The sequence below is a fragment of the Tinamus guttatus genome, unplaced genomic scaffold, assembly GCF_059628265.1.
Source record: "Tinamus guttatus ecotype Peru unplaced genomic scaffold, ASM5962826v1 Tinamus_guttatus_pri_ptg000716l, whole genome shotgun sequence".
Lineage (NCBI taxonomy): Eukaryota > Metazoa > Chordata > Aves > Tinamiformes > Tinamidae > Tinamus > Tinamus guttatus.
The window spans coordinates 1064061-1081873 of NW_028289250.1; the positions used below are offsets into that span (position 1 = coordinate 1064061).

General features: G+C 39.4%; 1 protein-coding gene across 1 annotated transcript in view; it reads right to left on the minus strand.

The window, feature by feature from the left end:
- MTHFD1L (methylenetetrahydrofolate dehydrogenase (NADP+ dependent) 1 like) overlaps positions 1-17813 on the minus strand; it is a 137680-nt gene that overhangs the window by 57434 nt on the left and 62433 nt on the right. The window contains exon 21 of the mRNA XM_088537067.1: positions 871-1010. Coding sequence (XP_088393193.1) covers positions 871-1010 — 140 coding nt within the window. The remainder of the gene's footprint in view (positions 1-870; positions 1011-17813) is intronic.

Genomic DNA, 17813 nt, shown 5'->3' on the forward strand with positions numbered 1-17813 from the left:
TGAAAGGATATCATCTTAAAAAAGTTCCATTAGAAGTGGGCTAAGGTAATAGAAAGTTATGTAATTATGTCAACCATTCGAAAAGCTGAAAAAGGAGAAGCTCAGCTTTTGTGATTAGCTGTAAGGAAGATGGTGCATTCCAAAGTGTTGTGGCTATGGAAACAGCTGCTTTTTCACACAATGAGACTGTTTCCTTGGAAGTACCATCCTCCCGCATGCTGTTGGGCAGAAAAATAAACTGCTTCTAGGGTTTTACTGTCTGCTTGGCTAATTGAACGCTTGCCTAACTGAATGATTGGGGAGCACTTCTAGGATCTAGGATATGTGCAAGTCTCCTAGCTCGAAGAACAAGGAATGACACACTGATGACCTTGACACTTGCACAGTTGTATCAGTAACCTCATGATCCCTGAGGGAATTAGCTTGAGCAGATTAAAAGGACTGAAGGAGTTTTCCAGTATTGCACTGAAAGAAATCCCAAAACCTTCACTAAACTCCTTACCTCCACTCTGATATTGCAACCTGAACTCTCTTCCTCAGTGGGCAAGTTTCCCAGCTTATGACAGCTTTAGTGCACTTATAAATGCTATTCCAAGATGCAAAGAAAAGAATATGATATTTTATAACATATTTTTCATACAAACTTCTCTATTTCAGCAAAGTTTAGTGTTTCTTCAGAGCTCTTTTATCTCTCGGATTTGTGCCTTTCCATTCTCACATTGCCTTTGGAGCTTACAGATATACAGTAACTCAGGGAGGATATCTGAATATTGCTCCATGATCTATTCCCATTATTTCTTAAACCAAGATATTTTACTCATTTCAAACATTAGCAATAATTTGTTCTCCCCAAAAGGTGCAAAAACTTACATTTGGCCCACCTCCATGCATCTTCAAAGCCCTCACTGTAGCAACAAGCACAACCACGCTGGGAACCAAGCCAGAGGCTCTGCATTTGATGTTGAAGAATTTCTCCATCCCAATGTCAGCACCAAAGCCAGCTTCGGTTACTGTTAAACATTAAAAAACACACACACACATAAAATATGCTTTCAGTTAAACACTAGGGGATACTTTACCTTAGCATACAGTGCACCTAAATATACACCAGCACTCAGTTTTGAATGAACTTTCAAATAGAGTTCTATTTACATTTCTGAGTCTGATTAAAAAAAAAAAGATTCCCAGCTGAGAAATAAGTTCTTCTACTCGTGATAAGTACAATCACTGAGTAGTCACATGGGGGAAAAACAAGCAAGACAAATTAATCTGAATTACCAATACTGCGCAAGCACTGGTCCTCTAAAATAATTATTTCTATATAAACACACTTGCAAAATATAATTACACATTAAAAATGTTTGAAAACTCTTACTCATATAAGAACTGTGTACTATACTTTCTTTCTTGATTTCACTGATGATGTTCCTTCATCACTAATAACAGACCTAAACTTTCCTAAGATTGCAGGTTTTTTTGCTCACCTCTTGCTTTTCTGGAGCAGATGTTTATTTACAAACACAAAAAAAAAATTTAAAATCCTGTCCTAATGTTGAAAATAATATTAACATAAATTCTATAAGAAGACTTTGCATCAAGGAATTATCATACATTAGTGTAACAGGACTCAAAAAAAAAACTTATGCACAACTACAATGTGCATGGCAAAGCACTCTTAGTAAAATCACAAATAGAAGATTATCTACACAGCATTGAAGAGACTGCCTTCATTTAAATTTGCTCTGATTTGCCATATATCAATTATTTCAGTTGCCTGTTTTAAGTTCTAATTTAGTTCTAAGATTTCTTCTTTTCTTATTAGATGAACACGAGCACACGGCCTTTCAAAAAGCCAATAGATTAAATCTCCCACTGGCTGAAAGTATGCCGATATAACTACTTGCCACCCAAGCACCCTCTCCCTGTATATGTGTGTGACTGTGTGTGCATGCATCTCCCTTATTCCAGAGCTGATACGTCTCCATAATATCCACCAGCTTGCAAAAATCTGTAAGTTTGCTCCTCACTCTCTCCCTTTGCCAGCAGTGTGGACACCGGTGCTTTGATGGGGCTTGCAAGGTGCCAATAAAGCACCTGGGGTCTTGGACACCTTTGTGAAGACCAGGGAGGCCAGGCTGGAGGTGCCACTTGGAGGAGCAGCTCTGCCATGGCAGGGGGAAGCGCCCTCCCGCCAACGCTCGAGGCGTGTTAGGAAACCCTGGGCCTCCGGTGTCTTCTTCCACACTAGCCCTTTCCCAGCCCTTCGCTTGGGCCCGCAGGGCGCTGCGCTGCCAGAGGACATGGCCCGAGGGGCTGGGAGAGGAAGCACGGCCAAGCACACGAGGCGACGGGGGAAGAGAGCAGAAACCTCCTGAAACAGCAACCCGGCAAGTATCCTTATTAGCATGCCCTGAATTTATTGTAATGAGGATATTATCTCTTTCTGAATAGCCCTAAGAACAACAGACATTTCAAACATGGAAACCGCCCCCTCCCCTCCTCCCCCCCCCCAAAAAAAAGAATAAAAGAAAAAGAAGTTTACCCAAACACAATATTTCACAAGAACAAAGCTGTTGTGAATGTAAGTCATATTAGAAGCAGAGCCAACGATCACATTTCCAGTAACCCCATTCTTCTTCTCCAGTCTTTTATGTGGCACAGCATGATTAATGAGAACTCCGAGTCAAGAATACATAACTATGATCGATCTTTAACATAAACAACAGATAAACTACCAAGTACTTGAGAGGGTGGGAAAATAATTTGTCTCTTATGGAGATTGCCATCATGTATACATAGCAGCCTCCTAACTGGCTTCCAAACAAAGTTTCCAGGGAATTAATACTTTCCACGCCAAGCCTTTTAAAGAGCTGTTTTTTCTAAAGCCGTGGGATGCCCCTTTCTGTAATTTCCAGTGTGAGGAAAGCAGGATTTCAGGCTTCCAGTGAGCAAGGGAGCAGTTCTCATAGTACTTCACGGCTCTCAGGAAGGTGGTAGACTCCCTTTATATGGCTAGAACAAGCTAAGAAGTCAGAGCAAACACCCAGGAAAGGTGTGCTTTAGCTCTGCATATTCTTCTTTTTATTCTCTGTAAGGCTTTCACTTGATATGGAGGAAAACACTGATGTACCTAAACTTGACATATGCAAATAATCTGAATCCTATACCAATACCAAGACCTATATCCTATACCAATATTTGAACATGAACACTACAGCTCAGAGAATGAAATTTCATAATTTAAAGCAGAGGAAATATAGAGAGGTACATCAGAGCTTTCCCCAGGAAGTAAGGAAGGAAGCTGGATGTAGGATAAAAGCTTTCATCCATGCCTGGATGAAAGCTACCAACTCCGTTTTATTTCCTCTGGGGAATAGCAAGAAGACAGGGCAATACACCCAACCACTATATTTTAAAATCTTGCAGAATTGCTTGCAGATTGTTTCCTGCTTCCAAATTAGAGGGAATAAAAAACAATTCCAAAGAGCCAATGAAAAACAAATACAGAGTGTGGATGGGAAGGATCATGAGAGTCTACGTTTAAGATTAATGAGATAAAATTGTTAACTGCTTTAAATGAAACAGCAGAAATTGCAAGTAACAATTCATACATATGATACTTATCATTTCTAGTATATGATTTGTCTGCAAACTGTAATTACTGATTACAGGTCAACTAAGGAGGTTTACCACAGCAAACCCAGTCCCATGTCTGGCTGTGAATTCCCAGTGCCTTTTTTTGCACAAACTGGGCAGTGACCTATACAGGAACTAAAGGATTGTTTTCCAGGCATAATTTTCAGCCAGTACGACACTCTGAGCTGGCTCACTGCACAGTCATATAAAGTGCAAAACCTAATTCTACAAATAGCTGTTGTTTAAATTTTATGCTTCTATTTTATGTCCTAGGGTATCAAAAGAACCATTAGAATGCTGATTAAATATTAAAATTACATAAATCAGTACTGTACTACTACATTATTTTAATAATATCTCAAGGTCATCTAGCTATTAATATGCACTTATATATCAAAAGTAAGCTGAGTCAGGTTTCTCCAAAAACTTCAAGCAATTTCTGCTCATAAAAGATCCACCTGAGGGTCATGAAAAGCCAGGTTCATTTTGATACATTAGTGTTAAGCAGGGAATCTTGTTTCAAATTAACACCAGGCAAAGTACACCGGATTACTATAGAGTGTTCAACAGGTCACTTAGTTAACTTACACCTCACTCTGTTCAGCTCCCAAATAACCAATAAACCATAGCTTTAGTTCAGCATAAGAAACTAAAACGTCCAGGCTAGGTACAAAAGGGGTAGTAGGTTCTCATTAGGCATATGGAATCAGGCAAAAGAGATGATGAGAAGTCTGTCAAGTCATATGAAGTCAGAGAAGGAATTTCCTTTCTGTAGAATAGATACCATTTGCTGAAGTCCCTAATTCCACTCTAGCGTTCAGGCAAACGAACAAATCACTCTGATGGTTTTGTTTCTCCTTTATAATTACTGCAACCTCCTCGTCATGGAATACTGCCCTGCCAAGCACATCTGGGAATATTTTATCATCTATGCATCACAACATCTTAGATAGTCAGTGTCATGGTTTAAGCAGCTAATCAGATTTCATAGCCATGCTTAATAAAGAAATGTAATTTTCCTCCACCTAGAAATACATTTATCATGCTATAACTGCATAAAATGGTTCCACACTAGCCTCACATACTGCTTAATTCCTTCACAAAAAGTGTTTTATTTATTTATTTTTATGATTTTTCACCCACAATTTAATTTCATACAAACTGAGGCTGACTTGTAGTGAAACTAGCTTCTCCCCAGTCAGCACTTTCTATCAGAAGATCAATGTCAAAACAAAACATTCGCACTGAGAAGGGCCAAGTCAGAAGCAGGCACACGAGGTGAAGCTTTAGGACAAGAACTGTGCGCCTGGATTCCTGAACAATGTCAAAGGAAATGGAAACTCCGAGCTGCTCACTGCCATTTACTCCCCACCACGTAAACATATCTGTTCTGGGGCAGCTGTCTGCTGGTAAACTCAGGAAAAGGAGAGTTCAAAGTCACAGAAGCACATGAACTGTGAACCAGGAGCTCAAGGCACACTAGCTGTAAAGTACTGATACGTTCTTGTTTAAGCGAAAAATACAAAGGTGCACAACTGCCAAGATAAACTAGGATGATCAGTGATTTATCTAACAGGATATCATATTTTTGTTAGTGTGGTTGGGGATGAATAAACCAGATGTTTGTCCATTCTGACTCTGGCAATTTGTCTGATATGAGCTTTCACTATTTTGACTGAACTTGGAATGTAACAGACTTTTCATTCAGATTTTTTTGCCTTTTTCCTTCATCCTTTTTTTCTTTCTTCCTTTCTTTTCCTTTCCCCTCTTTTTAAAAATTATTATTATTAAAATGGAGCAAGGTTTCCTGTTCATTTTAGCTCTGATGCAGTCTCAGATGCCACAGCACACTGAGCCACTTGCTGCTACCACCACTGGACACAAAGTCCAACACAGCCTTAAGGCAAGAAAACAACATGTGCACATATTAAGGCTGAACATTTTTCATGTCATGAAGGAAACAGTTTGTATTTGCTATCAAAGTTTTATGCTGTTGTGGCAGTCCATGTTTCCATGAGGCCTAAGAGCAAGGGAATAGCAAAAATATGTGCCATTCAGTATGGGAAAACATAATTTCTTCAAGATAACGGGTATTTTTCATCCCTTGCTACAGAAAGATGCCATTGATGTATATGCCCAGAAGTGAGGACACTGGACATTTCTCAATATTGACCACTGATCCAGACTTTTGATTGTACCAGAAGATCTTGAAGTTTGGGCTTCCTAAGCCAGATTTATCACACTTTTAACAGCTATTAGTGGGCTTTCTTTTGCAAGAAATCCTGACCAAAATATTCTTTTTTCCTCATAAAGCAGGTTGTATGACAACAAAGTTGTGTTCAATGTTCGATTATTCAGGCAAGCCCCTTTTTCTGTGCAAAGCACCCAGAGAACAGCCCCCCGCAAACACCCACAGGAGACAGACTACAAATGCTTCATCTCTGGTTCTGCAGACTCAGCCTCTGAGAAGTAATACTCAAGATCGAGCTGTCAAAATCTCTTCTGATAAAAACTTCTTTGGAAAAAACATCTGGAAATCTTCAACTTTTCCACGCAACGCAGTATGTCAGCTAAAACACAAGATGTATACTAAAGCAACCTGCCATTGCCCCTCAGTGCCAGCAGCAGCTCCTCTCCTGCTGCCTTCATCCACACAGGAGGATTTCTTCCAGTCTCAGAGAGCCCCAGATGTCAACCCACTGCCCCTGCCTCCTGGAAGCACACACTGCTTTTGCCAATATACTCCACCAAACACACTCCACTGAAGATCCAGATCCTTCGGGACCCTCTTACAAGCTACATTTGTTTTTGGTCAGAAACTTTTTTCTTCAAAAAGTTGAATTTCATCATTTTAATGCAAAACACTTCCACTGGAAACTTAACGGTATATGCAACCTCTTGCAGCTACTCCTTTTAAATACAAATTGCTGTTAGAAAGCCTGTACTTTCCAAGCGCATCCCCTACATTAAACAAAGCAGTAGGCACAATGACTCATGCAGATTACTCCCAGCACACAGGCAGGCAAACAGCTAGAAGAAGGTCCATCTTATCTGCGACAAGCCAGAGGGCTGAAGATAACCCTTAACTCTTGATTCTCTCACAATTAGGAATACGATTCCCCTTGCAAGCTTTATAGACCTGCTTTTATGTATATGCTAAAATGCTGGATTTGATAGTCAAGGAGGGGGGAAGGAAAAATCCAGGGGCTGGTGGGCACGTGACAGAGCGAGATCTGCTCATGTTCACAGCGCTGCTGCAGAGCTTGAGCACTGGCCCAGGCACAGCTCTGCACTGGGGCTGAACCAAACGAGCACCCCGTGTGCTGAAAGGGGGAATATTCTGGTTCCCTCCTCATTCCTCCACCTTTTGCCTGTCTCCCTCCCTCTTTCCTCACCCCCAAGAAGTTTTTCACATTCATCAGAATATAAACTGATTTAATTTGCTAGGTAAAACAAACAAGCAAGCAAACAAAAAAGCAATCAGAAAAACACAGGACACTTTTTTTTCCTGCTGGATGAGATTACAACACGTTTCTGTGTGACCAGACAAGTATTTCAACATGTTCGAAGCAAGCACTGAAAGTACACAAGCAGGGGCGGGGGAACAAATGCCACATTTTGCCAGGATGAATTGTTAACTCCCCCTTTGCAGCCTTGTCAAACCACTCTCTACTACGCTGAATGTAAAATTTGATGCCTCCTTGCAGATCACTAGCAATGAGCTCGTTATTTAGATTTATTACTAGATAAAAAGATAATTAGGACATCTTATGAACCACAAACAATTCCCTCTAGAAGAAATGAAGTGAACTGTAAGTGGCTTCAGGGGCTACATGTTTCTCCAAAACCCTCTGCTAAGCCTGGTGGGTTTACAACCACTTTTTCTTAATTCCTTTGTTCATGTGAGGACCCATTACTCACAGACTAAGTGTTGGTCTCTGACATGAATTGTAACACATAGCTGAACACACTAACCAAATGTAAACAGTTCCCTCTCTCTAAGCTTTTTCCATTATAATAATTTTGAAAGTTGCACTGCTATCCAGAAAAAAATCAAACAAAAGAATCACGGATTTTAGGTTGCATGCCTTTACCATTCACAGCACGTTTCTTCTAAGGTAACAAGAGTAGCCTTTTGCTCATAAGACAGATGACCATGCCCTTATAATGGAGCACACTTAATGGCACAGGAATAAGGCAATTACATTGCCTCATACTTAAGAGATGATCATGGCCTTTGGCAAGGAATTATTACCTTTCTGGTAATTAAAAAATAAAAATCTCACCACTTTGTACTTGGAATTGCATGCAAGGAATAATTAACAGCAGGGCTGATGGATCTTCATTGTCCTTTTATAATTCCTGAACTGCAAGGAATACGTTAACTTATTGCACCTGCAGTATTATCCTTGTTGCTTAAAATAAATCTCATTATACCTAGATCATGTTTGTCTCTAGGCATCTCATTCCTAGATGTTCATTTGCTTTCAATGGTAAAGATACAGTTGGCTGAAATTCCAGCCACAAATACATCTTTCATCAAACTCTTAGTCGTTCTCTATGAAGTTCTCAAACTTTGGTCCTTCCTACTCCCCTAGAAATGGATTTGGAACGTGTTTCAAAAAGTCAAATTACAAACACTTGTAAAACACCAGCTTCGAACGGTGGGCAGAAAGCCTGAAGATCCCTTCCCTGGAAATGTCCTCCTATTTCAAATGGCCATGAATTAATCTCTCTCTCATAGCACTGACAGGGCACTGGTTCAGGAAAGGAGAGACAGAAAAACAGGAGTTTATTCTCAACACAGATGGTAAAGACTGCAGACGGTAAAGGTTTCACCCGGACATAAGTGCTCTCTTTCCAGCGCGTGCACACAAGGAACACTCCTCCTAGGAGGAAGGACAACTTCTGTTTCTGCTTCATTCCACATAATTTTTGCCGGTAGACAGAATTTCTCCCCTTCGTGGTTGGCCTGGAGCAGGATAGCATCAACGCTGTTGTTAACAAAGCTACTAAGCCATGTTTTAGAAATGCACAGAAAAGGGCACCTCCTGGTATGCAGCCACATGAAGAATGGCATTCCAGGGCACTCGTGGCTTGTCTCGGTGAAAAAATGGCCCAATAAAATGTCTGACGTAAGGTCTATAAATTACCCTGCATGACTACATTAGGAGCTGTTTGCTGGTGAAAGCCTACATGGTGTGCAATACGTGTTTCAAATGCGTGCCGAATTTAAGATATCAACAGAATGACTTTCTGAACCTGCTCAAGAACAAATGGTAATAGATACTGTCAGTAGTATTCTGGGAGATGAGGAAAAAGAATGCTTAGAGGTGAGAATATGCAACATAAACTAAAGAAAAGCAAGTAACAAGCAAGTAACAGTAATACAGCAAGAAAGAACCAGTATTGCAGGCCCACAGTACTGCAAAAGTTTTGTAAAATATCCACATGCATGAGAAAAGTAGCATGCACAGTTCTGGAAACTTGGAAACTTTTCAGAGTTAAACCCTACTACATCTTATGCAGATAGGTATTTTAATAATCTATTTTTCTTGTTGATAAATAGCACAAACCCAGTATTTGATCCTTCCACTTAAAACACAGGATTATTGTCTTGTGTCAAATTTACTAAAGAGTATTTCTTTTTTTTTCCTTTTTTTTTTCTTCTCCTGCATTTTTGAATGAGGAAAGAAGAATCAGCTGCTTAAAATCACTGTGGAAAGTAACTGTGTACAGAGCCATACATTTGCTTATATGTATGACCTATCTTATAGAAAGCACCACAACAAGGAGAGTAAAAGTGCTAAGGGCTAACACCACACCAAATCCCACATGGAACACAATTTTCCTATGTGGATTTCCCAAATTATAACACAAACAAACAGAACAAATCGAACCAAACCCTAATTCCTCTAGCTTACAAGCCAAATCCTTTCAGTTGCTCAAGGCTAAGCCATTTATTTAATGGCCAATGTGAACTTCTCCACCCAAGTCAACCATAATTCACGTAATCAGCTGAATCGGTGGCCCTTTGCAAACTACTCTTTACCATTTCTGAAATACTGACACATTATTAGCAGATTCTCCTTTCATCAACATTAAAATTTGTTAACATATTTTTTCTTTCATTTCCTCTTCCTAACTGTAGATCCTTTGGTCATCCCGGTCGCTCTTTTGTAGTTTGTCCACGCCATCACTTTGTCAGATGACCAGTGAAAAAGCGTAAAGGGCCCCAAACCGCCTACTGAATCCCAAGCGGGCTGCAGGAAAAGCTGAACCTGCTGCCTGGGATTTATGCAGCCTCGTGGGTGCTCTGCTTGAGCTGCAGTAGCTGGAGGCAGCAGAGATGCAGCAGCCTCCTGCATGCAAAGCGTTTGCTCGGGCCCTGCACTTTATTCCCTGTCAGAGCTCGCCGTTGGGGCCGAGCTGCGGTTACGTGATGAGCACGTGCCCTACGGCTGTGGGAAGCAAAGCTGAAGAGTTTGCATGCAGCAGGTTCCACAAAGCTGTCAGCATAGCAAAGCAGGTAGAAATGGACCAGCGAAAAGGCATGCCACATAAAGACAGATAAGCTCGCTGAAAGTCTCATGATAGCTGTAACCCACAGTTTTTCTTAATGTATTTCAATCTATCTTCTCTATCCGGTCATATGAATTAAAACAGCAAAAAAATGAAATACTCATAATGACCCATACAATAAAGCTGGAGTAGAACACTAAACTCTTACGTACCATTTAGAACATTAACTTATTTTTCTAAAAAACATATTATTTTAGATAATCAATCTCTTAACACTTTCAAATACCATCAACATCTGACCTTCAAAAGCATATACAAATTTACAGAGTTTAGCTGTTTGCCAAAGCTTTTCCCATTAACAGATCATGCTAGCTATACGTAACCTAGTATTATCTGTAGTGCGATTAACATCTTTAGAAATGGTTAGAAAGAAATTTATGTCCCTACTAGTGAATTTTTGATACTTTTATTTAAAGCTGTTCACACCAGGGAACTAGATTAGATATGTAAGTGAATCAAACTTCATTTTCCATCAAAATAAATAATATTTTTTTTTCTGTTTCTGTTTTATTGAAGTTCCTAGCAAAGAATAGATTTTTTTTGAAAAATAAAAAAACAACAATTGGTAGTTAACATGATTTCTGAGCAGATAGAATATTACCTTTTTTAATACTGTGTCTTCCAACTCATGAGGAAAAACACACCTTCAAATTAAACCTTAGGATTCCTCTAGATGTGCATTTCTCTTCAGGGACTATATGAAGAGATACCTTAACCATTTTTCCCAAGTCGTGACATTATTTCATTAAGGCTGGAATAGCTCAGGACCGGGAGGAAGAATTTCCGAGGTCTAATGCCAAAGGAGACAAGGTAGCTTTGAAAACCTCTGTCAGCTTCCTCTGATTGTGTAATCACAATCACACACAATTGATTCTTGACACGTCTATTAACTGAACTCACAGTGTGAGTGGGTGCATGAAATACCATTAGAAAAGAGAAAAATAATTCTCTTAACACAAAGTGGTGCTAGATTATACTAAAACTCTGCCAATTACAATTGCAATCATCAAGGCTGAAAAAATCAGATTTTATATTCCTGTTGACTTTTGATGTATCTTGAAGATTAAACCAATGCAAAACAGAAATACATAGAAACAAACATCCCCCATGCCTCCACATTACTAACAGTTTTAATTTTAAAAGCTTTCAGAAAACAAATCACTTCTGCTTACAGATTCAGAACATTGTCTCAGAAAATGACAAAAAAAAAAAAGGTTCCTCAATATGACGAAAATATCTGAGTAAATCTAGTTCTTAGGCAAATAGCCCATAAAAAGAACATTAGATTTTACTATCAAAAAGTTACTGTTAAAATAAAAAAAAATGCATAAAGGCCTTTCATTCTTGAATGACATTTAAAATAAACCATCCACTAAAATTAAAATTTAGCCTTAGTAATGGGACTTGAACTCTTTATGCACACTATGCTTTGCTGACCCTTGTTAAAGGGTGTAAAGTCAATACGAAATACTCACAAATGGAGAGAGAAAGATGAGTTTCCTGCCAAATAACCCTAAACAAAATGAATGCTGTTAGCAAGGGAGCCTCCTTCTATTTTCTTTGCCAGGTGACAAATTAAGAGAACTTCCTGGCATATACGATGTTTTACTGTTCATGTTCTTTTTATTTTTTTTTCTCTTTCTCTCTCTTACGATTAAGACAATACAACCAGCAACAAAAGAACAAAAAGAATTGCTTATTTGCTGCTTATGAGTTGAAATTTTAAACTAGCTAAGATTGCTAACATGGGCAGTACAGAAGATGCAAGATCATCAATTTCTATTCAGTAGAATGGGATTTTATTTATTAGAAACTGGGCAGTGACTCTGCTTCCTGAATGAATGACAGATCTTTCCTATTTATTTTTACCTCTCGATAACTGTCCTGGGATGAAGAATAACAGATGGGCCTCACCAGTTGCACAATCCATACTTTTAATTTATGAATGTCGTTGCTGGAGGAAGGAGTTGTGTTGAGCTCTAACGTGTTGCAGAAGAGGTCAGCACACAAAGCATTAAAATACCATGTCAGCTTGTCAGTAAATTCCTGATGCGTGTTTTAAGTATAGGCAGCTGCTGTGGCCCTACAAGTGAAAGAGCCCTGTTAGCTTAAAGCTCCTATTACTCTAGTATTCAGCACCTCCACTTAAGCTGAGGTGAGAGACAGTTCTTGCCCCTGAGAAAGTTTATAACCCAAATAAGCAGCTCAAACTGAATGGAATTACACAGGCAGCCATGAACGCCACAATTAAATGGAGTCAGTAACAAGACCTAGATCTGCTTACATGCAGTTTTCAAAAACAAGAACGGTGCCAGGCGGGGCAGCTCTCTTTGCTCACCTTTTACCGGGCAGGAAAGAAGCCAAGCACAGGTCTTCTCCGGCTCCCTTCCCCGAGTCACTGCAGGGTGGGTCTGGCCAGCCCCAGGCCCCTGATAACCATTTACACCACCATCCCACTGCCAGTCCCCAGGTCATACGATCCCAAATCAAGCACAGCTCAACTGCAGCTCTCTCCTACCCTCAAGAGCTACAAGAAGAAAATCCAGCCTGACTCTGCTTGTTTCTAGTACAGCTCATTTATGGTTTGACACTTTATTCAGAACATTACTTACATATAAGCATGCTATTTCACACCTCTGAGAGAAAATCCTTTCATCCCTTTGCCAGTGAACAGGATACGTCCCCTCAGTAAAGTTTCCTCGCCCTGCTGAGCCACGCTGTCTCGTCATCATTCCATTAGAGATCATTCCTACTTTTTAAAATGCTTCCCTCATACTGAATCACACCACCCATGAGTTCAAACTCCTCTGAATGTACTGCCCAATGTCTGGTCTTTCACATAACATCCGGCCTGAGAACAGCAATAACTGCAAGTCATTAGGAGGAAAAGCAGTCAAACATATCGTTCTGTCACCCTGCAGGTTGGACTTTTTGAGCAGAGGATACATAACCATCAATAACACGAGCACTAAAGAAAGGAAAAGACAGACTTGCCACATTGGAGAAATAATCCTAGAGCATGCAAAGAAAATCAAAATAAATATCGAAGTCTCCTTAGCCACATAAATGAAAAAGCAGTAAATAAGGTAAGGCTACTATACATGAAAGACGGAAATAAGACTGAATTCAAAAATCACAAGAGCTGAACGCAATGCACTTAGCAGTTAAGAGTAAACCAACAATTCCTAACTCCCAGGAGAAAATAAACATAAACCCTATATCAGCATTCTGAATAAAGTTCATTTGGCTTTCTCCCTTGTAACTGAAAAGTATTTAGCTTGTATGTAAGTACTGTAAGAACAGTGGGGGAATCTGAGTGACAACAGGCCTGCTGGTTTAAAACATTTTTTGAAGGAAGGAAAAAGAAAACCCTAAATAAACCCTTTGTTTATCACAGGCAACTGGATCAGATAGAAACCTTTCCTCAGTAAGGAAAATGTGATGATACCTCATCAATATGATTTTCAGAAGCCATAAGAGGAATTAAGAAGCATAAGAAGCATCGAGACAATCACAGAGCTACTGTGACAAAGCAGAGAGAAAACATTATTGATCTGAGGATAAACACCAGCACAGTAAGAATGACTTTGAAAAGACCTGTGCATAGCTGGGTCACTTATGTGGAAGAAAGTAAATACTGTAACAGGTACGGAGGGGAGAAAAAAAAAAAAAAAAAGCAGATAAGTTGTTTTATAGGAACAGCAAGTCTGGCACAGAAAAAGATTTAAATTGCTGTGCTTGTTTAGTTAGACAGTATAAAAAATAATCACCAGAGAAAGAATAATCTGGAATCTCATATTAGAGAACAAAAGCAAATGAGTCCAAATTGGCCCCGGAAGCTAAGCCAGCCTACCATCTGTAGTGGTAAGAGTTAAAAATCCTAGCTAGTTTAAAACTGGATCTCATACAGATTATGAAGGAGATCATATGATATACTTGTTAGAGAAAGCAGAGAACTCAGCTAAATGACTGATGATTTATAATCACATGTTCTTTTATTCCTGTGAATTGCCCCTCATCAGTCTGGATATCAACAACAGATTTGGGAAAGTACATTTATACATACTTCTGCTTATTGTCAGAATGCCAAGTAAATATCTAACTCTCTTGTAGATTTATTTTCTCTTTAAAAGGGAAGAAATTTAAATCTTTTTGAAAGACACAGTCAGCAATTTGGGAGCCTTCTCTTTAAAATAGTATTTCAAGCCAAAGCTCTCCTTATTGGGCAAAACACCTCTTTAATATAGTTACGAACAAGTGACAGTGTAACACTAATAGCAAGCGTAATACTAATCAGACATCATTCAACAGTTCCTGATCAATCAATGATCAATCGTGCTCAATTTTTGAGTTCAGTTTTGCGCACTCTGCAAGCTCCCAAACTAATTCAGCTCTGAAATACACCACTCACACAAGGTGCCAGGTCAACAGTAACAAGGATAACACTCCTAGGACACAAAAAATATATAGAAGTGTCCTCTGCTACCCACTTTTCCTTCCAAAAGGCTTGGTTTTGCAAAGTATCCTGAAGATCAAGATTGTCTTCAGGGAAACTTTGCTTTATCAGAACATTCTCAAGGACTTTGAATACACATAAGTAAAACAAAAGGTACAATTCTTATTCTACATAAAAATTGATAAATTATTTCAAGATGATTTTCATTTTTTCCTGCAGTAAATACTCATTTATATCACGTGTATCACATGACTTTCAATGAGAGCAAGCGATGTACCCAGATTTGCACCCAGATTATTATTACAAGGCAATAATTAAGATCCACTTTGAGGGACCTTGACTTTCTGAAATAAAGTACACCTGGGATGTGAATGGAATACCATTCGCAAATGAACAGCGAAGATTCATAACATGGATGATCTAGCAGTAGCAATAACTGTCTGTTTGTGGTACCACTACTGTGTCTTGTGCTATCAGAGAGTAATTAAAAGTATCTCAGAGCAATAGCAGCTAAGGCAGCATCATCTTCCTCCCACAAGCCAGGAGCCTCAGCTAGGCTAGCTCAGCTACTCAAGAGCTGCACTATAGATGGAACCATGGAAAACACTATTTAAAGTTTTTATGTCCTCATCTAGTGCCTAGGACCCAGAGTGGTGTCACTAACAGCTGCTCTGACAATGCTGTCAAAATGTCCTATTACAAAAACATAGCTGCCTTGTCTTAACACTTAAGCAAGAAAAAATGCCCTTTGTTCAAACAGCAGAATGCCATGGGGGCACTACATTTTCTTTCTTGTGGAAGTAAGTAGGATTGAAGTCAGACATAGAATTGAACAAGGTAAAAAGCAGATGGATGGAATCTGAAAAATTAAAACTCTCCATAGATTCACCACATGGACCTTGTTTCTAGTCATATCAAGCAACAAAAAAATTAAAATATAAATCCTTGAACTCAACATTTAAATTTATCGGATGTGCTACTGGTGCCAAAAGAAGTTTAGCCAAAATATTTAGGCTTTATTTCCTTTTAAGGAAAAAGAGTACTATTAAGATACTACTGAAGATTATTCATTTAGTTTATTAAACATAGTATTTTTATAAGGTGGTTTATAAACTTCTGTTAAACAACGTCTGCACTGAGGGTAGATATGGATACCCCTGAAACAACTTTGTGTGTACCGAACGGATACCTAGAGCAGCAAATATCATTACTTTGCTTATTCTAACAGGAGTACTAGTGCAATAAAACAAGTCAATTATTTAGCTTATAAAATGTACTGCTTCTACTTAGGTTTATATCATTAAAAATGTCTAGCAAAACCTTTTGGATATAACTGAGTAGAGCAACTAAAGAAAGAAAAAAAAGCGAATGTTTCTTAAGACAGCAAAGAGAGTTGCCCATGATCTTGTCTAATGATGTGTTCTTTCAGCGCAGAATGGGAAGTGTTTAGGACTAAGAAATAAAGCAAATGTAATGTAGTCCAAACCATAAAAACAAAGTTGCTAAGCAGTCTGTCTTAGGTTTCTAAAAACATAGTGACGGTTTGCTTCCCCCTCTCTGATTTACAACTCTTCTCCTTAGCTGAAACACCTTTGAGAGATTAAAGAGATAGATGGAGCAATCTGCTGAATTGTTTATTGCAACAGTTTCTGACACACTGCCAAATCTGACCCAGAGAAGTCCCCTTTGCCTTGTTTATCCTCCAAACCTTCGAAACCCCAGGGAGAACAGCAGTTCATCCTCTCTATTCACCTTAGCAGAACGTTAAGGAAGAATCTGGCTGATGCAGAGGGTGTTTTTTTTAAAAGGTATTTTGCTGAGTGGTGAGTCCCTGTCAGTGGCGGCTATGTTAAGTGTTTATTTACTCCTTCCTGAGCATCCTGTCACGAATAAGTGACCAGCTGTGTCTTGCATTGATGAAGTTCCGAAAGTCCCCCTTTCCTTTTCCATTGGTTTCCTTTCCCCTCCTAGGAAGACTGCGAATACACATGCCCACTAGAATAAAGATTGCAAAAAAGCTTTGCCCGCATGGCGTGCCTGAGCTGCAACAAGTCTGAATGGGTTCTGGCATTTAGTCTCCTCCGTTTCTGCATACAACCTTCGCTCCTAGCGAGACGTTTGAGACAGAGAACTAGAATGACTTTCAAGTCATGAGGGTCCAATCCTTCTTTGCATGCCTCCTCCTGCAAGGCTACAGGATCCCACAGCATTGGTCAAAGCACACAAACTACGCAAGAACTACACCTCCTTCCCCCCACTGTGAGAAACTATCACAGAAAAGGAAATTGCTGCATGAACAGCATGGTAACACCACTACAAAATTGCCAAAAAATGCAAATAATTGTCTCTTTATGCCAGGCCTCGCCAGCTCCATGTCGGTAGGCACCTATTGCATCTTGCCCTTCAATTAACTGGCAAGTCTTTCTGGGACAAGGACTGCAGCTTTTTGTTCTGCATTTATACGCTGCTTATGACTGACAGCAGCTCCAATGTGGCTGAACCCATACACTACCTCCCCAGCTCTTGAAGAGGAGAGGTAGAGCTTGTCTCTTTAAGAACACTCAAGAAATTTCACATTTCTTGTGAAATTTTTATTCTCTGTACTGCAGCATTTTATGTGGCAAAATATTATCAGCTGCACTTGCCTCCATAAATAGCGTGATCCTTACAGTTAAAATCAAGTGTTTCATATATATTACGAGTTGTGCTGGTCCAGCTGCAGAATTTCTGCTTTTACAGAAACAAATATTCATTTAACACAATCATTCTAAGCTAGACAGGTAGAGACCTGGTTAATGTTCCTTTGCTAATACTGCCATTTGAAATGATCAAAATCTTCCTGAGTAATGCTCAGAAACCGTGGAAGAAAGAGCAGAGAAGTAATTTCAGAGCAGTGTTTTTCAGCAGATCAAGATATACTCCCTGCTTAAGTGTGAAATAAGAACAAGGACATAACAAGGAGAAACTCGTGCAAAATTAAAATTTCACAGAAGCAGAAAATTTATCCTCAAGGCTGCAGGAAAATAACTTCAGCTGCCATTTATGCCAAGTTTGGTCCCAGTATTAGCCAGCTCTGGTGGCCTGGCCTCGAGCCTGGCATTGCTCCTGCATCAGAAGACAGTGCAAAGAAGAGCTAACA